The sequence below is a fragment of the Diadema antillarum genome, unplaced genomic scaffold (assembly GCF_040938485.1).
Source record: "Diadema antillarum isolate AM-2024a unplaced genomic scaffold, OU_Dant_1.0 scf00000166, whole genome shotgun sequence".
Taxonomy (NCBI): domain Eukaryota; kingdom Metazoa; phylum Echinodermata; class Echinoidea; order Diadematoida; family Diadematidae; genus Diadema; species Diadema antillarum.
In genome coordinates, this window is record NW_027271055.1 from 481665 (window position 1) to 505539 (window position 23875).

At 39.2% G+C, this 23875-nt stretch overlaps 1 protein-coding gene across 1 annotated transcript; it reads right to left on the bottom strand.

Moving 5' to 3' along the window:
- Nucleotides 1–5755: 5755 nt before the first annotated feature.
- Nucleotides 5756–21097, bottom strand: LOC139722466 (actin-1-like). The gene is made up of 6 exons (XM_071633758.1): nucleotides 20987–21097; nucleotides 11478–11662; nucleotides 10646–10828; nucleotides 8626–8865; nucleotides 7649–7895; nucleotides 5756–7208 (listed from the first exon to the last, which is right to left on the bottom strand). The coding sequence occupies exons 3-6, from the start codon at nucleotides 10769–10771 to the stop codon at nucleotides 6691–6693; spliced, it is 1131 nt and encodes a 376-aa protein (XP_071489859.1). The 5' UTR covers nucleotides 10772–10828; nucleotides 11478–11662; nucleotides 20987–21097; the 3' UTR covers nucleotides 5756–6690.
- Nucleotides 21098–23875: the final 2778 nt, after the last annotated feature.

The following is a 23875-nucleotide window of genomic DNA, read 5'->3' on the forward strand; positions in this document are numbered from 1 at the left end:
AAGTATTTGAATGTTTTTTCTCTGAATGTCTCCATTCAACCAGGCAGGATTTCCATCCCCTCTCCCCTCCCCCACCCCATACAATTAGCGTTTCATCCCTGATCGTCGACGAGAGCTAGTGCGTATCTTATTGCCTGGGCGTATTGCACCTGTAATGTCTCATATACATGTATTTTGTTCCTCGAGCATATGTCCCACTGAGACACCCACATCACAATTAAAGGATGTGTACAGTTCTGGTTGAGGTGAGGATTTAGCACTTAACGTTTTGCAAGATATTCAGAAACCACTATATGAGATGTCAAAGAGCGCGCAATTCTACGGGATATCAAAAGTTTATTTGATGAAAATCAGTTTTAAAATGGCTGAGATATCCATAAACAAGGTGAAATAAAGAGATCCTAATAAAAGGCGTGGCCTGTCGCCTTTTATTATTATCACTTTTTGGGATATCTCAGCCATTTGAAAACCAATTTTCATCAAATAAACGTTGAATCCTTAAAATTACACGCTCTTTCATATTTCAAAAGTGGTTTCTCAATATCTCACTTAGGAATGTTCAAAACGTGAATCCCCACCTCAACCAGACAGTCCCTTTAAACATTTCAATTAATTTCCGATTAGTTGGCAACTTTTACTATTTATTTTTGTCAACTGGACTCCAGTTGATTCCAGTATTACTATTTGCATATTGAAACCGGTTTTCTTACTGGAATTAACCAGTACGAATATCAGTTGGTTGAACCTGCACACTGCGAGAGACTCATGTCCATGGTTGAACTGCATGGACCAGTACGTAGGCTAAACTGTGGTTTTCTGAGCATAGCAGGCGTGGCGTCTCGCCAAACCTATCCCGGGTCCTGGCAGGTGGTCCCACCTCCCTGATCCAACCCTCCTGTCCGACATAGGAAACACATCCTTTCACGAGCTGATGGGTTAGCTTACTAATTATATACCATTGAGCCAAGTTGCAGGTCCTTTCTGATTTATTCAACTGCATAAATACGATCGAGAACTTACCAATCAGATGTATTTCGGGTACACAGTAACCTGTTCTGGTCTAGATATTGCAGTGTGTGGAATATGCTGTGCATGCATTGGTTAGTGTTTTGTCGGGAAACACCTTTGTTGGAAGGCAGCGCATAAAATGTCAACATAATATAAAGTGACGATCTGTATATAAATGTATATCATAGGAGCAGGGTAAACATAAGATATGGTCATAAAACACAGAGACATAAAATAATTTCAACAAATGATTTTAATGTGTGAATAATTTCACAAGTGGGTCGAAGTCAAAGTCTAGGGTTGGATGCTGAGCAGATCATTACCATATACATGTAATAATAAATATACTTCCTGACAATTTAGTGTAGGCGGTTTCTAAAATGGATGCGCTGTTCTAATACAGTATCGTCACCCCGCCCCCTCGATCCCCGCTCCCGGGGGCCATCACATGCATGTTCCCTAAACCTCCGATAAAGGGGTATTTTTCACGCGACGAAATCCGGCCCGAGAATTGTTACAAAATGAGAGTGCATTGAACTTTTCACTGGGAAATTTCTTTTAAAAAGTTGGATCTAACTTTCCCTTTGGACCCCTGAGAAAGTCAAAAATGTGGTTGTGATAATGTCTGAAACATTCTGAGAGATATCTTGAACATTTTTGTCATGAAATTCGTAAACTTTCTGTGAAATTTTCTTTTTTATTTGATTTCTTTTGAGTTCTGAGGTCCCATTATGAACATTCTGAAACATTTTGAAAAATCTCTCATACGGTATACTGCAGTGACAGCTTGCATGAGATGAGAGGGGGTGCCTGTAGTGAGAATGCTGAAAACATAATTAAACGTTATTATATCAATCAGAAAATTCCCGCACGAACCCATCGCAGTGGAGAATAATGTCAACGTGATTCAACACAAGCAGACCGGTTAGCACCCCCCCCCCCCCCATTTATATTTCCGCGTTGTTTTGTACACGGAAAACTTTTTCAGTCTAATTCAATAACATGGGCAAAACCACAAAGCGCCCAGTCAACGTGCTTGTGTATGTACACGAAATGAAGGCCTAATTACAAAGTATTATATATTTATAGGCCCTACATACATTCATTTATATTGTGCATGTGTATGTGTGTGTGGTGTGTATGTGTGTGTGGTGTGTGTGTGTATGTGTGTGTATGGGTGTGTGTGAGTGTGTGTCTGTTTGTGTCTGTGTGTGTGAGTGTGTTTTCTGAAGTAGTCTGTTACAGGTGTCTGTTGTAATCTGATTTTTTTTTTTTCGCGAGGACTTTTGCTGACGCCTTATTTTTCAATTACACGAGAAGGCCTGCTGAAAAGTTACGAATTATAGCGATTGCTAACATACATGACTCGTTCATGACCTTGTCTTTGATAATAACACAATTGGCGATTTCATAATGAGGTAAACTTCCACTCCGACTGAAAGTAAATGTTCAGAGAGGAAGGGATGGGAAGGTACTTGGAGGGCAAAAGTCGCCCGAGTTGTTCCCTCAATTTGGGTTTCATAATATTCGGTTCCTCAGTGTTAACCCATCGGTAACTAAAACGCCAGAAACCGCGCGAAACCACCCGTCGAATAGTTTTATTATGCTTTATTATTTTTCGTATTCATATAGAATATGAAATAATCATGTATTTTGAAAGAGGTCAAAAGTCAACAAAAGTATGTAAGAATTATTTGTGACACACCGTTCTCTTGATAAAGTCTTCATGGTCTTTTAAATAGACATATCTATAATAGACAAAAATAAACATCCAGTGAGCTTTTTTTACATGATTAAGAAAATCGTTGAAATAAGAGAGATATTGCTGTACCGTCCAAGGAACCATTGGCCATTATGTACGGAATCTTCAGCCGATAAGGGGTTAAAATATACAATCCCATATACCACATTCAAAAGTTTATTTTTCGTGTGATAAATGGATAGAGAGAATAGAATCAGAGATGAAAGACAATCTTTAGTCTGAAAAGAAAGGGTCCAGTTTTACAAGCACAATAGTGAAAATTTGATAAAAATCGATGAACTTTAGGGAAATATAAGAAATTGTTAAGTTTCACTAATTTTCACAAAAGTTTTGTACAGCCAATGTGAATATGCAAATGAGTGAGTAGACGATGTCATCGCCTCACAACTAGCCACATAGTTTGTACACCATATCTATTTTATCTTATTTTTGGTAATCTTATTAAGGGAGGGTCAAACGCAAATCTCGAATATCCTCATATATTTCACTGATCGTTATTTTAAAGTTTGTCAACAAAGATTTAACAGCATATGTTTTGCATATTTGTATACATTTGCATATTCATATCAATTGATCGAGGACCATTTTTAAAAATTGGCTAATCTTTCACTTTTCATAACTCCCTGTTCTTATCAGTCAAGATTTCATTGCTGTGAATGTGAATTACCTGTGTGTGTGTGTGCGTGTGTGTGTGTGTTTGTGTTTTTTTTTAAATCTAATCATGTTTATAGTATTACAATTCAAAGTGCAATACCACACCGCATCCAATTTTGATTGAATGAATTGGAAAAGAATCAGGCGCACATATTATATCTGACAGAAGTTGGATTGAAATCGCACACAAAATAGGACAGTTTTGGCATTTAAAGTTTTTATCTGGATATGTTTTAACTCGAGACGTGATATAAATGAGATCAGGAAGAGGCAATTATGATTTCATCACTTCACAAGTTCGCCATTTCGCCTAGAACTCACAGCTACTGCATGGGCTATTACAAGACTACAGTATAGGATACATTTTATCTACCAGTGAATTCATGTCAGAAAAGGACTTTTAATGAATTCTAGGAGACTTGGGAAGTGACGACATGATCGCTTCAACCATGATCAGTGTGTGGTTGTAAATGATATCACAAATTCGTGACTCTTTACACTAATGCTGTTTTTGTTTTTCATATAAGGGCAGAGTTGATGGAATCTCCGTCAGTTTGTTTATCTGATTTCACTCTTGAAAAAAAAAGTCAAGTATAACATGTATCGGAAATGTCGTATTGTAAGAATTAAAGCAGCGGAAACAATAATATCATTCTATTTACTCCATAGGGTCGATTTTGCATTACTTGTGACGTACAATCTGACTTTCGCAAATTGTGAAAGGCGCCCTCAAACGTACGAAGAATTACATTGTGCCGCTTCCAAACCGCCGCGATAGACCCGTGAATATAAGGCGCACTGGTTTGAATCCTAGAGCATATACAACTGTACAGTGTTATACAGTATCTAATACGTCTACGGTTTGAATCTATAGACCAATTTACTAACATGTTCGTATTGTACGCATACCTTCTAACAAAAATTTCTGCCGGCAACCTGAAAGCTTGTTCAGGTCTGGTCAGATAGTTGTCCGATCAGGCCCCCGTTTTATCAAAATATATAATCGATTATAAATTTCCTTACCACACAGGCAGCCATACTTATGATAAAAATTAACTATTATAATCACCTTTAATTCTTCATAAAACAGGGCCCTGGTCATAGACTTGACCGATATAGCAACAAGTAATGCATGCAAAGTGCAGACAAGAGTGGAAAAGGATCATATTCCTTGAAGATTTCCGAAATCATCTTTATTGCATGATATCAACCTATACCTCATTCGATTATAATCGCTTTGTTTTAACCATTGATTCTATAAGAAGTATATTATTCCATAGAACTGATATGATATGGCACTCCCACATCCCGTAGTTTATGGGTTTATCTGACAGTATGACAGATGAATACACAAAGCATAATCATAAAGATATATGACATAGAAGGAATGTGATAAAAGGCAATCAAGCATATACAAATCAAGAAATCTTCATTAAATCACATTTGAAGGATAATTTGATGCTAAGGCGTTCAGCAATTAATATTCAAAACATCGCTTGCATACTCACACCCTAAATGATTATGTATCGAGAAGTGTATTCCGAAATTTCTTTAACAATTCTGGATTTCACGTGTTTGACAGAGAGAAACAATCTACAAATAAACGAATACTTTAAAAAAAGATATGAAGTATAATATATGCCCTGTTCGTAAACACCGCCAACAACAAACCAACATGTTTATTACTGGTGTTGACAAGAAAACGTCCGAGACAATGCGGCTCGTCTCCGAGAAACACAACACAAACCATCAGGAATATTTAGATATAATGACTAAAAAGATGACAACGAAACATATATATATATTTTTCCCACAACAGATTGGTGTTTTTCTCTAAAGCATTTTTGTCGAAAGATTGAACGGAAATTTACTCCATCATGCGTATCGGATGCAAAAGTACTGGATATTTGAGTGAAATTACACGAGGCAGAATCAAACAAAAGGTACATAATTTGATATTACCGTACACTTGGCATCAACGATTCATGCTAGTATGATAGCCTTAAAATACTGTGACATTCATTGGTATGAAATGTACTTATGTATTCATATCACCAAAGCGAAAGAGAAAGTCCGAAGAATGTGATGGTATACTGGCCTCGATGGAACGTTACTTCATCACTATTGATCATACGATATAATTTTATGACACTATCAGTAACCAATAGCAACATAAATATTGACTCCGCCACCCCCATCCCACCCCCCCCCCAGAAAAAAAAAATAGAAAAGAAAATCGAAACAGTCAAGATGACAGGAATGTCTTCTGAAAAGATAAAAAGAGCGCCACACTGTTTGCTATAAGCCGAGCATATATCTCTGAAACTCACGCACACATACATATAGATACAAGCACGATCAGTAACAAGAACACAGATTAAGTACACAATCACTTTAAATTTGATTAACTTTCAGAAGGTGGTGACAAAATATCGGCGATTCTTTCTTAGTCATCAAACTTAACACATGTACCCCCAAGTAGGCTACTCTCGAGCTTTGATTTGTTAGGGAAAAACAAACTTATATCCTTTAGTTTGACATGTAGGCCTACAGCAGCTATCAAGGAACAGAGACTTTCTTATGTACGTTGTCGATTGTAGTTATTACTTTGCTTACAAGAGTTTTGTGACCCTAGGCTTGGAGTAGTCGTCACGGATCTTCGACAATCTGGCTACAAGTGTTCCTTTTCAAGCTTTGTGGCTTATTCCTTTTTGGGCCAGTGTTCTTTAAACAGTGCATACAACACCACATGATTTTCTGAACCAATAGGCACTCCGGTTGCTTTACGTTGCACGTTTGAGAGAAATAAGACTGAGACACGAACTCCAGTTCAACCGATGCAGACCACAGACCTAGGCTCTGATTTAATGCGACGAAAATAACAATTGAAACTTTCATAGCTCAACATCTCAACTGGCAATATTTCAGCTAATTCTCGCTGTTGGCACAGTAAAAACCCTGTTGTAATAAAGTCATTTGGCTGTTCTAAAACCTGTATCATTATCTGTATTATGTTTGTTTTACCTCGACTGTTTGTTTTACCTTGTTATTTTGATGCATGGTCCTAATGTCCTTGGTATAACGAGGTTCCGTTGTCCCTTTATATAATTATATACTCTTAAGTGAAAACCTTTCTGATGGTTTACATGCGACAAAAGCAATCAACCATGCAAAATCAATCCCAGTCAGCCTCTTATAGTGAGTTGTATACAAAGAGACATTCTTTCAAACGATAGGGCGCCACCAGTGCTTTCCAACTTCGATGATCAAAAGCACTTCTGATGCACGATGCTCGCTCCGCATTCGTTGTACTCCTTCCTCGTAATCCACATCGTGGCGAACGTGTGGAGTGAAGACAGCACGGATCCGCCAACCCACACCAAGTTCTGCCTGTCCTTCGAAGCGACGATTTTGACCGGGCACTGCGAGGGCGACAGCCGTTTCATCTCTAGCTCCAATCGGTTGGCGATGCCCGGAAACATGGTGTTCCCACCCGAGAGCACAATGTTCCCATATAACTGTTTGCGGATGTCCAAGTCGCAAGCAGCCACGCTTCCATACAGGTAATGCTGTATACCCACGTTCTCCCTGCCCAGTAGGGTGGGTTTAAAGAGTGCCTCGGGGGCGCGGAAGCGTTCGTCGTTGATGGTTAGATGCTCGCCGTCGGGCAGCACGTAGTGAGTCTCGCACTTGATGTTGCGACTCGATCGCTCCATCTCGGTGTCGAAGTCCATGGCGACGTAACACAGCCGTTCCTTGACCTCTCGCACGACCTCCTGCTCGGCTGGACAGAAAGAGAACATTCGGAAACAAGTAGTTTAAACTATGCAGTAGAATTGACAAATTCCCGATTTGTCAAAAGTGATCTCAATGGTTCATCTGAAAGATCTTGCTATGATTATGTTGCACTTCTGTTGTAAGAGCATCATCAATATTCAATACAATACGATAACATTGCCCTTTATTTCCGTGTTTGTGAGTGTGTGTGTGTGTGTGTGTGTGTGTGTGTGTGCGTGTGTTCCTATCGTATTAATCAGATGCTAGAGAGTGCATAAGTTAAACATTAAAATCAATCAACAGTTATTAACAATGTGGACAGCGGTTGTGTGAAAATGACGGGCATCTTAAAGATCGCATGGAACATCCACGTACAGAGTCGTATGCAGGATGGAGTGAGCCAGGAATAGAGGCGGTTGAAGTGAGAACAAGGTCATGGTTTAGTACCTGATGAAGTGAAGAAATGCCCCCTCTCGGTGAGAATTTTGGCCAGGTACTGCGTGAGGTCCCTTCCCGCCACGTCGAACCGACCCACTGCGTGCGGCAGACAATAACCTTCGTAGACAGGCACGGTGTGAGTGACGCCAGCACCAGAGTCGAACACCACGCCCGAGGTACGGCCCGAGGCATAGAGGGATAGCACCGCCTGGATGCTGACGTACATGGCGGGAACGTTGAACTTCTCGAATAACGTCTGAGCATAACGGGAGCAATGGTCAAAGATTACAAAGATCTCAAATGTCAGTCCAGTGGCAATACGGACTTATGCGTGTGCATGCGTCGACCGCGCATGTCGACTCCAAACAAACCGTCTTAACAGTGTATAAAAGTGGACAGTAGATCTTCAGTTAGTGTGAATATCGCAAGTCATGGCTTGGTATGGCGTTTCAAGCAAGCAAAAATAAAAATCCAAACAAACAAACAAACAAACAAACAAACAAACAAAAGAAAAACTCGGCATTCCAGGTTTACAATGACGGCAAAGTCGAGGTTGACGAGTTCTTGTTCAATGAAGTGGAGAAGGGAGATGGAATGGCGATTTCGTTGCACCTTAGATGACACTACACTGGTCAAAGTGACTATGTCTTGGTGTGTAAACATTGATGTCGAACAATGAAAGGAACAATTCCATGACTATGACTTGATCGACGAAGAATGTGATCAATTGTGATAATGATACAATGAGAGAAAGTCACACTTGCGATAAGAATACCTAATACACTGTACATCAAAATTGGACAAGTGAACGTTTGCATCGTAAATAAGTTACAGGTAGTTGCCAACACTAAGAAATTGGCATCTAAAGCCTTATGAAAACTTGTCATCTGGAAATATGGTAAGAAGCCTTACAAAATAAAAGTATGACCTGATGATTCAGTATAAATCGTTATAAAATCATGAAGAACATCTCAAGCTGAGCTTACGGAAAGCATGATCTCCCTGTTGGCCTTCGGGTTCAGCGGCGCCTCCGTCATCAACACCGGGTGATCCTCGGGCACGGCACGGAGGTCGTTGTAGTACATGTGGGACCAGATCTTCTCCATGTCGTCCCAGTGAATGATGACGCCGTGCTCGATCGGGTAGCGGAGGGCGAGGATGCCGCGCTTCTCCTGAGCCGCAGAGCCTACGAACGTCGATTGGAGCGCCGTGCCAGTCATGACATTCTAGATATGGATAGTTTGCGAGTCAGGGGAGGTGTAAAGTAGGTTAATACTCTGGCTCATGACATCTTAATTATTGGATGAGCTACACAGAAAAGGCACCAAAGCTATACCGTCCAAGAATACGTGATATAAGATAATTATATACCCACGGGGAAAGTCAATTAAAATTCAGTTATTCGTATGACTAAATAGCATGATGTTGAATAAAAGAACAACGTTTATTTTTAAGATCAGCCCATGGTCTTTCACTGAGACCCTCTGAAATCCTAGTAGAGTGCAATATGAATATCATGACAAGAGTGTGCAATCAGTGTTTTAACATCTATCAAATTTATTCACGGTGCAATGATTCCTAACTACAGCACATGGTCACGAAAAATAAGAAAAAATGTCATGCCAATTCCAATATTCAACAACGGTGTGTGTATATCATACTTTGTTCTAAATTTGTAAATTTCTAAATCTGTGAATTCAATCAGTACAAATTCTCTGTAAATTATGGAAAAGTTGCAGAAACATAAAAGAACGAGAAATACAAGAGCTCACGTTTAGAGGACGACCACATTAACGTGTATTCGATACTAGAAATTGATTTTCTAAGCAGCGTACGATATGATAAATGTAAGATGACCTTGACCCTAATCCCTGTGCGCTCCCTATTACAGCATGCAATTGTGGAATAACCGAAGGGTAAATACATTACAGAACCAATTGACTGTATCGCTATTCAAATGTATATATTTATTTCACCCGCCCCTCGTTTAGCCAGAACTGAGCTACTAGTCACGCTAGTATTCAATTCACAAAATGATATCTGATCTGTCTCATACATACATGTCAATACATGGGGTATTGTTTCCTGGTGTTGATTGTTGCCATGGTTGCTATCTACCTCGGGCAAACTTGCCGATTGTTGGGAACAGTTTTTGTTGTAATAACATAATTGAAACGAACAGAACTGAAATATGCCAGAAAACCAGTCCCTTGATCTCTCATATACCATTTTTTTTTTGATCATGTAAAGTACCAAAAATCGTGCACTCCTAAATTCATTTATGACGGGCTGTTTCTTTTTAACAACAGAAAGCTTGCTTGAAGCTTAAGGCGACATATATTATGGGCCTTTTATGGCACAAATAAGACATCACACCATTACAAGTAAATCGGATCCACCTACTCCAATACTATTGAATTATAGGCACAAACAAAATCAATGACGCATGCATTGTAAGTCAGATTCACGAGGGAAATTTATATTCTTCAGTATCAGGGGATGGTATAGTATTGGCTGAGGTGAGGATTCAGCTTTTAACATTTACGAAATATTCAAAAAACACTCTATGAAAATCTTGATGTTAAAGAGTATACAATTCTAAGGGGAACCGAACGTTTATTTGATGGAAATCGGTTTTGAAATGACTCAGATATCCCAAAACAAGGGGAAACAAAGCGATCCTAACAAAAGTTGTGGCCTGTCGCATGTTAATATATAGGATTGCTTTGTATATCTTAGCCATTTCAAGACCAATTTTCATCGAATAAACTTTGAATTCCTCTGATGAATTGCATGTCCTTTCATATTTCATAAGAGGTTTATTACAAACACACACACACACACACACACACACACACACACACACACACACACACACACACACAGAAAAAAGTTTTAAACATGCAGCCCCATCTAAACCAAAACTGTATCATCCCTTTATCATAAATAAACCAGTGAGCCACATCGGTCTGCAGTTGAATGGATCGAACGGAGTTATCTTCTCACCATGTGTCGAGGTCGGCCGACAATGGATGGGAACGCCGATCGCGGGCTTTCGTCCCCAGCGAAGCCCGCCTTGCAGATCCCCGAGCCATTGTCGATGACGATCGGTTCCACCTCATCGAGGTCCATGACGACTTCGATCAAAGACCCTCGATGACGTGCATGTCAGTCATGGTTGTTATCTTCCTTAAGAGAGAACCATGATGGGACAAAAATAGAGAAAAGTATACAGTATATATGCGACATCTGACAGCACTGCTTTACACTCTGGGGTAACACAATACATAAAATATGATATATATTTGGTATGTATCCTGGTATTATGAAAGCATACATTGCACATGCTAATGTGTGAGTGGACGGGGCAAATCAGTGCTTATACGCGTACTACACAGACATGAAATACATATAGGCCCACATACATAATATCATCCTGCATAAAACTTTTGAAATCTGCCTATAACGAAGCGCCCAGAACCCCACCATTACACGTGAAAAATTATATCAACCTGTCTTGTCGGGCCCCTGGAAAAAATATGATAATCTTGTAGTGCCCTCCCACTTTCAGTTCACTTTCACTGTATGTAAAACTTGAATACCTTAATCGCGGTTCATCACTCAACGCATGCCTAGTACAGTATATCAAAACTCAATCAACTGGTGTTCATGTATTGTAAGAAGACATACGCTTTTGGCGTGCATGAGACTGCTATTTGGTTACATGATTTCATATCATCAACACCAGCAGTGACAGGTAGAAAATCCACACACAGTCTGCATCTTTCGCATTTACTGTCATGTCGTTACGAAGCAAGAGGATTCAAACTCAACTCACCTTGATCGGCGACAATCCGTGTGAATAAGATCCTTACTGGAACGACGGTAATCCTGCTGGTAGACAACATGCACTCTCTTCTCCAAATTCGATCTGCCAAACAATTACAAACCGCTGTGCTCAAAGATGCAGACTTCTTTCACAGATATAGGCCTACAGCACGGCCGATGTACAACAGTGCTACCCTGGGGTTAACAAACAAAGAAATGTCATTGTGAGCGCAATAAAGAGACTTTTTATCACAGTCGATGTAAAAGCCGAGTCTGGTTTTGCAGAAGTGCACTCGAGCGTCGCTTCGCCGAGACTTGGCGTAAAGTGTCCCGGCATTGTTCCGATGATTCCCAAAATGAATCGCATTTCACACTTGCATCGACTCTTTGAATTCAATTGTTGCGTGTGTGTTTCTGAAAGCAACACGCTGAGCTTGAAAGGAAGGAAGACAGGTAGCAAAGAAAGAAAATGAGAATAGAAAGAAAATCACCTCCGAGATCATCTACTGAGTGTTGCAAGGGTGTCGGTTATTTGACGCACGAGTAGACTAATAATACTTGTCTGCACCCAAACAATTAGACACAGTCATGCACGCCAATATACACAGGTCCTCCAAACAAACACGTTTTGTTGACGTACTCACATTTATCAAGGTTTGTGCTATCAGCATAAAATATATAGACATCTTTTGTAATCATTAAATTTATAATATGATGTGTCTATGGCGTCGAAATGCAACCATAATAGTATTAGCTTGCAAATTGATGAGTACAAGTCAAATAATGTCATCTTTGCAGCAAGCGTACCTGACCATGTCCAGTAGCTGCAGAAATACAACCGAAAGTCAAAAGTATTACAGTAGTCAACATCCAAACACCGCAACTGCCACACACTTTCCATTATGGGTATTTTAAGAACTCAAGTTAGATTTCTATAACTTATTATGATTACTTAGTTTATATTACTTATTCAATCAATTATCTCCATACTTGATATCAGGTTGTTGGTTTTTTTTGTTTGTTTGTTTGTTCAGAATTTCTTTACTATATATATAGGATCCTACTTTCGGGTAAAGTGAGTCATATATACAGAAAATGTCTCTCTGGCATATTCTGCCCTCAAAATGCCATACTTGGTGAAGTCAGTGGCGGAAAGGTGTGCACGGATCGAATGTCATGTTTGGTCGAAGTGTTTTTCAAGAATCCAAGAATCATGAGGTAGATAACACAGAAGTATGTCAGCATGTCCATTAAAAGCTTTATCTGAATATCTTAAAGGGAAGCACCACACCATGCTCAAGTTTTGCCATTGACAAAGCGTGAAATCAAACAAACAATAAACGAACACAAATCTAAATGCCTCTATTTCTGAAGTATATGAATTCGATAAGAAGAGTCTTCACAATTTTCTATTTTTCTTTCTTCGTTTGAGTGTAGTACTGAATCTGCCATTCTTCCGTTCAATTGATTTTACTTTCCTAAAATGAAGAATTGAGAAAGGAGTGGATATAATCCCTGACGAAGCACTTCTTCAGTCGAGTTTCTTCTTTTTGAGTGCTGTGGGGTATGAGAGCGTTATATCACTCACTAAACTCTAATCGTGAAAATCCGGTCACATTCCACAAGATATTCACCAGAGCATTCACAAGAAACCAGAAAAGAACAATGGTACCATTGAAGGAGGCGCCGATGTATATAATCCTTCACAGGTAGAAGGGTATGTAGTTAGGAATGACAGGGAGAGAGAGAGAGAGAGAGAGAGAGAGAGAGAGAGAGAGAAGGGGTAAGGCAGGAAGAGAAACATAATAGAAAACAGATATACATGCATACACACATGTATTTATGCATACATACAAACAGACAGGAACATAATAGGATTTGATAACAGGATATAGATTGCAACAAGAAGAATTGGAGATTGGAAAAGCATGATTTATATTTAAAAAAATCGTCGAATTAATTTGCATCATGGAGAATGGAAGGTTGTTTCGGCCTCCCTCGAGACATGCCCTGAAACTGGTTTTACATGATCCGGAACGCTTGCATATTCTGCTAAAATAAAATGCCGAGTGTGCATTCGACACTGACAGACCTGCGGATCAGTTTTTGGAAGATTAAAGACTTTACAAACCTACATCAAAATAAAGAGCCTGGATCGATGACATGGACACTCTATCTATAACCGTCCTTCCCTGAACTTATCATGACGAATGGCATAATGGCATTATACTATTTCACTATCTACGATCTGTACGTCTAATGCCGTCGCCCTGTCGATGTGGAAGCGTTGTACATGGCATTAAGAGCCTATTTAAACGTATATAAAAATGCTTCGCGTCACTACAGGATTTCCTACACACATCCTCTCAACTATGTAAGACATGTATGCTCATGTGATTATCTTCTGCGTATATCTACTTGCTCAAGCTCATAGCAAAGTCTTGGTTTTACAACGAGATCTTATAAGTGCGTTTGAGAAAAAGATGAAGAGTGTGCAAATACTCGTCACGGAATGAAGACGTATTCAAGGCGAGATACCTTCTATAAATAGTGCATTGATTCAAAGCACCGTCCTTGATAAACTAATATGCTGGGTACAGAGATCGGTATGGGACGAAACTCTCAGTGAAAGATTGAATGGAGGGGATTATTCCGCCAATGTGAACAAATCATTAAACGTAGCAGGTAGATCCCACGCGACTGTCTCCCATGTCTCCTGTAGTGCTATCATTTTTGTCAGCATACATGAAAACAATAACTACTAAACTCCCTTTACCCCAAGAGCAACGATGCTCTTGCTGCTGTCTTGTACAACCCCCCAAAAAAAAAGAAAGAAAGAAAGAAAGAAAGAAAGAAAGGAAAGTAATTAAGAAAGAGAGGGGACATATTATTTTATAATCACACAAACATGCAGAAATCAATTTACATCTTTGCGAAGGCATTGGTCGATCTTGAAGCTTAACAAAACAAAACAAAAAAAAAAATCGCCGACTTAGTTCCCCGTACTTGATGACCTATGCATTAACCGGGGAGGTACTTTGGTTTAGGATTAAGTTGTTTGACATTATTTTGTGTAAGTTACACCCAAAGACCACATGAGGAATAACTAGAATGGAGATCAACAAGGAATACTATACTGAAAACACGTGTTTGTAATTGGCGCTCACAAAGATCCGATGCAATTCAGTGTGTCATGCTTTATGTAGAGATTTCATTACCCGGTGGGTGCTTGGTTCCATCACTGATGTGGTAAAGTGTTTGAGTCATATTTTGTAATGCCATGTTGTTATCTTCGGTAGATAGCCTAAGATATTACGATTTTGTGGAAACCAGGATCATTCTTGGCTTATTAAGATGATTATATTATATACAAGATATTGTGAGCATGTCAGACTCCAGCGTTGGCTGAGCATCTCATGTTCTGCGTTATCAAATTGTATGAGTTTTGGGTTGGACTTCGTTTTTCTTTTTTTTTTTTTATTAGGCCCTATACTCTCTCTATCAAAAGTATTTGATGCCCTGGTCATATAGAAATGAACAAATCCTAAGTCTTTATCCAGGGACGGATCCAGGAATTCTGTAAAGGGGGAGGGGGGCGTGACTAATATTTCTGGTGCCACTTCCGGGTTTCATTTCACTTTTTTTCTTTTTATTTCTTTTCTGTTTAACGAAAAACAAAGGGGGGGGGGGGCGTGCGCCGGTTGCGCCCCCTCGGGATCCGCCACTGTTTATCGAAAATACAACCTTGTCATATCATTGTTGCAATAAATCCCTTCACATATAATGTTTGCTACAAGTGCTGCCGAAAAAAAAAGATATTCATAATTGTTATATCTGAGCAGTTCCCCGAATATTTCGAGAGAATTTGAATGGAGAAACACAAAAAATGGAAAAATTTGAGTCTGTATTTACACACCTCCGAATTGCGAGCATCGGTCATTATAGGGCATAAAATGTGGAAGTAGGCTAAATTGCGTTCTAACACACTTCTAACACAACGATCTCATGTATAGATGTCACTATTGTGATGTGGATGAATGTGCGACTAAAACAGATCAATTCAAGAGTTAGTCTTGCCTGAAAGGGTTTTTGTGTGCTAAAATTATTGTTTTTATAAGTGTGTTTTCGTTTATTAAAATGCAGTTTCTTTCTCCTTTCATTTTGAAACGTTTAGAAATCATGTGCGACATTCGCAACGTAAACATTCATTGTACAGATATTTTACTCATTTGCATTTTACGTCATTCAAGTGGGACACTAAGTGCAAATCTTCATGCGATCCTCATGTACCTAATGACAACTTAATTGTAATGGCCTTAGAAAATATACTCTTTGACAGTTTTAAGCCGAGTGCCATATACAATACAATATCAGCATTCGCAAAAGTGCATATATCAGTTCGACCTGTATCACTCAAGCACAGAATCGGCTAAAAAGTGAAAATAAAACAAGACAAAAGGTATTCTTCCTGTGTTTACTCAAAATATGTTTACCGTGACTAAAAGCCTTCAGATGACACAGGAACAATATCATGCCATCGAAATGCCTGCAAATAATTCAGGAGTGAATTAAAAATTGTTTATGCAAATCGGTTTCCGACATGAATACCCAGCGACCATTACGCGAGTGGTGTCTATGAAAGAGATAGAATGATACAGTTCTGTGCGTGGCACCTACACTGAAAATCGAAGGGTTATAACCTTTTATGGCATGTCTCCTGACTGTGCTATCTTATTGTACATATTTACCAACGTTAATTTTCGCATCCTTACGAGCACTTCTGATAGAACACCAGCCTCAGAGTATTTGCACAGAAGCGAGTTTTTATCGCCTTGTCACATAGTTTGCATTTTTTTTTTCGTTTGCTTGGTGCGCCGTGTTGACACAATTCCTGCTTGTTCCCATCTAGTACCTGCTGCCCACATTTCACACACCACCTGGGAAAACAAGTCTATTGTTTTCAGTCCCACAAATATAAAAGACTGATGGTTTCCGAGTCTATTGATACATTTATACCATTATCATGAACTGTCGTTCATCGCTGATTTTGTTCTTGGTATTCTCTTGCATCACTGGCGCTATATCGGCCTACTAGTCCATGGGCCAGGCCAGATATTGGTACCATCTGAGGTGGCAAAACCTTTTTGGTGTCATTTTGTTTGTCGGGCATAGATATGCTTATCAAGCTATGATAGCATATCCAAATGAGTAGCTTAGTCATAGTAAATGAATTTTTAACCAATTTGGTTTCGTTGTTATATCCCTATACTTCTGAATCGAAACTAACCGCCATACAAAGAAGAGCACAGTCTTCTGTATGTTCCATAGAGCTGTAAAATGCAGCTCTATGGTATGTTCACAGGTGTTCTGTTGTAAACGCGGTGCGCTTAGTCTTTATTCAAGGCAGCGAAGGGAATATCCAAAGGGTTATGATGTCCACAGCGCTTAGTCCTTATTCTAGACGGCGAAGGGAATATCCAAAGCGTATGATACAGTGTATATCCTTTTATCTAAAAACAACAACAACAACAAAAGCAATTCCTAGTGAATTTTACCGTATTTTTCAATCATTTATCATTTTCCTGTGAAAACGCTACGGTGAAAATGCTGATACCACGCCAATGTCGCTTTATTTCCCTCCAACAATATAAATTAATGCAAAAACAATGTACCGGTACACTACGATACATTATAATGAATGATATTTTAAATGAACAGAGTGATTTTTGTTTGAAACTGATGTATTTGTTGATAGGGTAGTATAAAAACAGTATAGATAATCCCTTTCATGAGGAACTTTAGATATGATAACGGTACATTGGTCTAGATAAAGAACTAAGCGCACCGCGTGACACCTGTGGGCATCATAACCCTTTGGATATTCCCTTCGCTGCCTTGAATAAAGACTAAGCGCACCGCGTTTACAACAGAACACCTGTGGACATACAGAAGGCAGTGCTCTTCTTTGTATAGCGGTTTAGTTTCGATTCAGAAGTATAGGGATATAAATACGAGACCAAATTGGTTAAAAATTCATTTATTATGACTAAGCTACTCATTTGGAAATGCTATCATAGCTTGATAAGCATATCTATGCCCGACAAACAAAATGACACCAAAAAGGTTGTGCCACCTCAGATGGTACCAACAACCCATTTTTCGGGTCTTGGCCCATGGACTATACTGTCTGCTATAGTGATAGGTGAAAACAAACGTTGTTTTCCCAGTTCTTGTTGATAATGATTAAAAAAAAACCTCATTTATCGCTTTTAATAGCTAGATGTTTTCATGAGGCTAGATCGGACCTGTTGGCATTAGTGATTCCATCCTGAATTCCCTTTGCAACGGAATAATGATCAACAATGATGGAAAATTGTATCGCGTCAACATCCAGAGTTTAAATATAGTTTGCTTGCTTGTTTTCGTTGCTTGTGTTGAAGAAAACAGCACTTAAATGAACGGAATGTCGGAATTATATACTTTTATAATTACTAGTATCTATCCTTTTACATTGCTAATCGCTCCGTTCAGCCATCAGGTCATGACATTTATTGTAACTATTATATTTTTTTCTTATCTCTTTTCTCCTTTACGGATTTTTACAATTTTTACAAGACCTGAATAATTATTGTGTAGGAAATCATTATTTTCAGGAAAGTGTAAATCGGACATCGACACAATAATTCTTATTATTGAGGCGATTGACTTAAATGTAGAAGAATATACTCGTCTAAAAGCAAACAAGGTTGACACTGAAGAAAAGGTACTTTAGGTAAATGACAAAGAAGAAAGAACAAAACAGATCGGAAAATATAATTCAAGACAAAAAAAAAAAGCCGAATAGTTTGGCAGATTATAAGGTAATATATCGGGCAACACCATAGTAACATGTTCAAACTTCTATTTTGTATTATGGGGCTTTGATTTGCTTCTTTGCACTAAGAGTGAATAAGCCAACTAATACCCATTGCACCCCATTATTCAGCGAATAATGGAATCCTTGGACAGCCATTCTCCGAATATCGACTTAAATGGATTCAGAATCAACATATTAGGCGTGCATGCTGCAACCCACGGCTCCCTCTGGCCTTTTGACACAAATGCACATAAACTATAACTGGTATATTATTATTTAATGTACTTTTGTAGCCCAGAGCGTCGACACGACCCCCTCCCCCTCTTCCGGGGTCCCTGTGATATGATGAAATATGCATGATAATTTTAGCGAAGCAGGTGTATTGGTATCAGATTAGCAAATTGTTTTGATAATCGGGATCGGCCTATTACAGAAATGAGATAATGAGGATACGCTGGAGTGCAGAATACGCACGCAAACGATAACACCACGTAAATTGGTAACACATTTGCTCAGAAAGGGTAAATTTAAGGTATTTTTTTCTTTACCTTTGAGAGCAGTGATTCAACAAGAACAAAAATGTTCGAGTTGTCATATTTTATGCATATGTGTAGGTCAGTTGTATCACAAAACATCCTACCGTATACAAATTTCGCAATAATGCCTAAGATATGAGGAGATATCACCAAGCACATATAAATTTTCTCAATAAACCATAACTGTAGACGGTTTATCCTAGAAACAATTAAATTATTATTCACATTTTGCTTATTCAACAATGCTTAACATTGATTATACTGATTAACATTTTTACATTGGTTGTTTCTATCCCTAACGCACGTGTATTTTTAGAACTATTTTGAAGCGCACTAAATGAGGGGTTTTTGCCTTATCTGCAAATATGACATTATGCCTTTAAGGATACATCAGTGGCACATTGAAGACACACCATAATAAAGTAGCACCATGCACCCATAGATATAAGGCAGTGGGAGATATATCCCAGATGCATCCCAGGATTGTTAGATGTATATTGGTGTCCCGTCCCCGTGACCTTTTGTAGCAAGTCATCATGCTGTGGTTCTACTACAAAGCGATTATCGTCGAGCACGTACGTCGAGAGTCGACAGGCTCAAAGTTCATTCAACAGGTGTTCATTTCAATCTCCGACTTACCGGGTATATATAAGGATTGCTATCCACCGAGTTTTTGCAGTTTGAATATACACACGTAATGTATATCATAAGCGAGTGAATAGCATTCCCGCCGTTTGTTTGTTTTGTTTTTTTGTTTTTGTTTTTGCTCGAAAACTCTGTAGACTGAAAGTATGATCACGGAGGTAGTAGGCGAGAATGTATCATATTATATGATAAGCCCTATACTTCTATTATGTAATTATCTTACTTGCATACTTATATGCGTTATGCCTGTATGTTGCGAATGTGTTTTATAGATATATTATATATATATATATATATATATATATATATATATATATATATATATGCTTATACTAATATATTAAAATATGAATGATACTCTTTATTTTTCTTTCTTTGCATTAAACCCCGACAGGGTTTAAGTGTGAAAGAGTCAGATTATTATAAAATTACTACTTTATAGATCTGATATTCCTTGTCAAGGGGTTTCTCATATCTTTTGATGTACATCTTGTCCATTAATAATAATTATGCAGTTTTTTACTTGCATGTAATTGTTTACTGATTGGTCCATTGATTGCAATCGAGATTGCCAACACAATAAACTCCTTTAGGGCAAGTGTTTGTCCATGCGTGTCGCTCAGAGCCGTCTACGAATGTCCCACATCAAACCCTTACAATTTGAACACGAATCTAAGTCTCCCCGCGAAGCAACGGCCTCGTCTCTAGAGACACACTCACTCACTCAACGGGCTTAATGTTGCCATGACATTAACCCTTCTGTTCGTTATAAGGTTAAATGGTGCGGATTATTGCCATCTGGGCCTGATGTCAGTCTCAACTTAGAACTCATGCTACCAAAAAGTGAGACCAATCACATAATTCAGTCCACTGCAATTTACAGCCTGTATAGGCCCAACGACGAGTGTCGGTGAGGAAAAGATAGTGAAATGTCTGTTCTATTACACAGCATAAACTTATGTCTGTTCTATCATGTCTATAGCATATCTCATGCTGACTGCTCTAACGGTATCTATAGCAGCATGACTGGACAATCCCCTAACACATCGGCATCGATTCTTTCACAATTATACCAACTATTATGAAAGGTGGTAAGGTCTATGAAAACCCAATAGCACATACTATCAGGGACCAATAATGCTCTCCCGATTTCAGCCGAGTCAACAATAGTTTGTTGGAAACTGAAAGTACCTTATTATGGATGGAGTTGTCTGTTAAATATATATTTTATGGCATAAACGTATAGGCCTATACGTAATGATCTTGTTTTCAACATGTTGTCCTGGGCATCACAGCTGGATTGGAAGAAATGTGTTAGCAGAAATCACTGACGCCCCTGACGGCCAATAACTGGCTACCATCTACGTGACCATCACAATATCTAACCGTCCAAACAGGGAGGTGGTTCCCAGGGAGGTGGGAACCCTGATCCAAAGAACCGCTTAAAAACATGCTACCCAAAGCAACGGGAAAGTGACTTACCTTTTCGTCTGACGGCTGCTGCTCGATAGTGTGCGGCGCCTACTCCGGCGGCGAGCTGGGAAATAAATTGCTAACCGACTATAGAACGTGGGGTGATAAGGTGACGTTCTGTGGAGCGTGTGAACTGTCTGCTCACTGATGCGACCTTGGCGCACGCGCGGGAAAATACATGTCGGGCTTTCGGTATTACCATGGAGGTTGTTGCTCCATGGTATATCACATATTGTGAGGTGTACGATCAATGTGTCGTCCTTTCTCATTCTTTTTGTCTCTTTCTTATTTGTTTACTATCTTGGCTACAACTCAACTAAATTTGCAAGCATTCCTCTGACCTTTCTTTTTTTTTTCTAATATGGGGACTTCATTGTGTGGTTTTGTTTTCAAGGCGAGTGTGGTATCTTCGGCATTTTCAGCAAAACACACACACAAACAACAATGACAGCAACTATATCACCAACACTTTTATGCAGAAAGAAATATAACAGTTGAGAAATTACCAGTGCAAGACACTATACAGACACATGTATGCTCAACTGTAAATCACATTAAGAGAGGAGTGGGTATATAAGGAGGATACGTCTCAGATATTATGCGTATGACTGTAATTGAGAGGAAAAAAAAGGTAGGCTATAATAGTCTGGTAGGTAAAAGGGTTAGTTCCATGACCTGAAACTCCCCCTTCTGACAGTTATTTCTTACATATAATGCAATGTCTTTTGTACAACGTGTGTATTATGCGAATACAACTGTTTCCAGTGTGCTGGCAATTCATCTTTCCTCTTATAGTCTGCCGGCAAACTAGATGTGAATGTGACAAAAACAACAATCTATGTTCACTTTTTTTATCAACTCAAATAAAATCTTCTCTGGGTGTAGTGCATCTGTTTGCTTATATACGATTTTTAAAGGGTGCGCCGGGAGGTACAGTGTTTGCAATCTTTACGTCAGGCCATTTTGAAGAAAAATCTACACAATATTGAATTGAAGTTTTGTATGTCAATACCTCATCAAACGTTCAATGGCGTAGGGGCAAACACAAAGTGAGAACACAATAATCTATCGAGATTTAGTTTGCTTGCTCGAGTGTGTATTAATATCAAAGTGCATTTTTAGGGTATTCCCTACTCCTTATCGCTTCCCTTCCTCTCCCCCCCCCCCCTCTCTCTCTCTTTGAGCTATCAGAGAACAAAGTGAAACAAAGTGGTCGTAATGAAAGGTGGGTCCCATCTTTTATTACGACCTCTCTGTTTCTGGATATTTCAGCCATTTCAAACCAATTTTCATCAAATGAATTTTGAATTCCTCAAATCAATTGTATGCTCTTTCACATTTCATATTAAGAGGTTTCTCATTATCTCACAAAAAAGTTACAAACCTGAAGCCCCATCTTTACCAAAACTACATCATCCCTCTAATTTCTCCGTCTGTACATTTCACTATGTCGTTCTTCATTTTTTCTATCTCTCCATCTCTCACTATCTGTCCATCCGTCCCTCCACGCTCCCCTCCCCACTCCTTCAATCTGTATACCTCTTGACCAAAGGGCTATACGCAAGGGGGGGGGGGGGGGCAAAATGAAGGACATTCACTGCTCCCTTGGCACCCCACCCGATCCCACAATAGATGGGATACATTTGTGTGTGACAGAGATACACCCTCTGTCAAAATGAAGTGCAGCAAAATATTTTTTAAAAGCCTCTTATCCCTACTGATTTGAAATTAAATGTTATGACACGGAAAATTTAGAGCGTAGAAGATTTAGCGACAATCTGTGACCCCACCCCGCAGATTTCCTGCATAATATACAATGACATGCCTTTTTTTATTTGTTCCGGCGCTATTCTTCTCATCAAGAAGTACACACTGCAACATGTTGTGTTAAATCTGCAGAAGACGGTAAAAGTCTTTAGCCTCCATTATACTGATATGATGTAAAGGTCATGCAAACGCAGAATGTCAAAGCAAAAGCCGCCGGATCAAACTGAAACAAGTCAAACAGAAGCTTTGTGGAAAAAAAAATCAAATGTGGGCGTTTATAGTCGTCAGCACCATGCGTAGATTTTCGATGACGAATACTCACTTACAGGTCCAAAGTACACCAACCAACACAAACGATCATCTGTGTACCTTTCAGACATGCATGAGGAACACTTTTGTTTAGAGACGGCTGGAAAAACCCTGAACCTAGTAGTCTCTGAAAAGTCGACAATCTCAAATGACGGCTCATTGGGAGAACGGCCTGGCGTGTGTACAAACGTGAATGTGAAATACTAATACGAACACACACCATGACATTTGTTCCTGTGACAACTGCTCCTATGAAATACCTGCACGCTAAGCCAAACATAAATTCTACTCAGAAACCCTCACCACGTTCCTAATCATCACATCAAACTAAGCCTATAAAAACCCTATCATAACCCTAACCCTAACCCTATGATAACCCTAAGTCTTACGAGAAAATAACTCCGAAGAAACTGTCGCAGGAGCAAATGTCGTGTCACCATCATTACACGTAAATATGTCTTTCCGTAAAATCCCTGTGTGATCATGGTGTTCCTCAAGGACATAATAAGTTTGGCCGCAGAGGAGACGTTGAATGATTTTTTACCTTATTGATGATGATGATGATGATGATGATGATGATGATGATGATGATGATGATGATGATGATAAGGTCTCATTTACCCAGGGAAGCCTTTTCAGTGTTGCCACTGCTCTACCAGAGGGCCTTGCTATTATTATTACCCCAGCGTTGCCAGGTACCCATTTATACAGCTGGGTCGAGAGGGACATGGTGGGCAAAACATCTTGTCCAAGGACGTAAGCACTGGGTGGGAATCGACCTCGGGTCCTCCGATCGGGAGTCGGGAGTCTTATCCACTATGC

Coding starts and splice junctions, on each gene's coding strand:
- LOC139722466 (XM_071633758.1), bottom strand. CDS start 10,771: ATGGACCTCGATGAGGTGGAACCGATCGTCATCGACAATGGCTCGGGG. Junction 8,866..10,645: donor TCGGCCGACCTCGACACATG/GTGAGAAGATAA, acceptor ATCCATATCTAG/AATGTCATGACTGGCACGGC. Junction 7,896..8,625: donor ACAGGGAGATCATGCTTTCC/GTAAGCTCAGCT, acceptor CGTTATGCTCAG/ACGTTATTCGAGAAGTTCAA.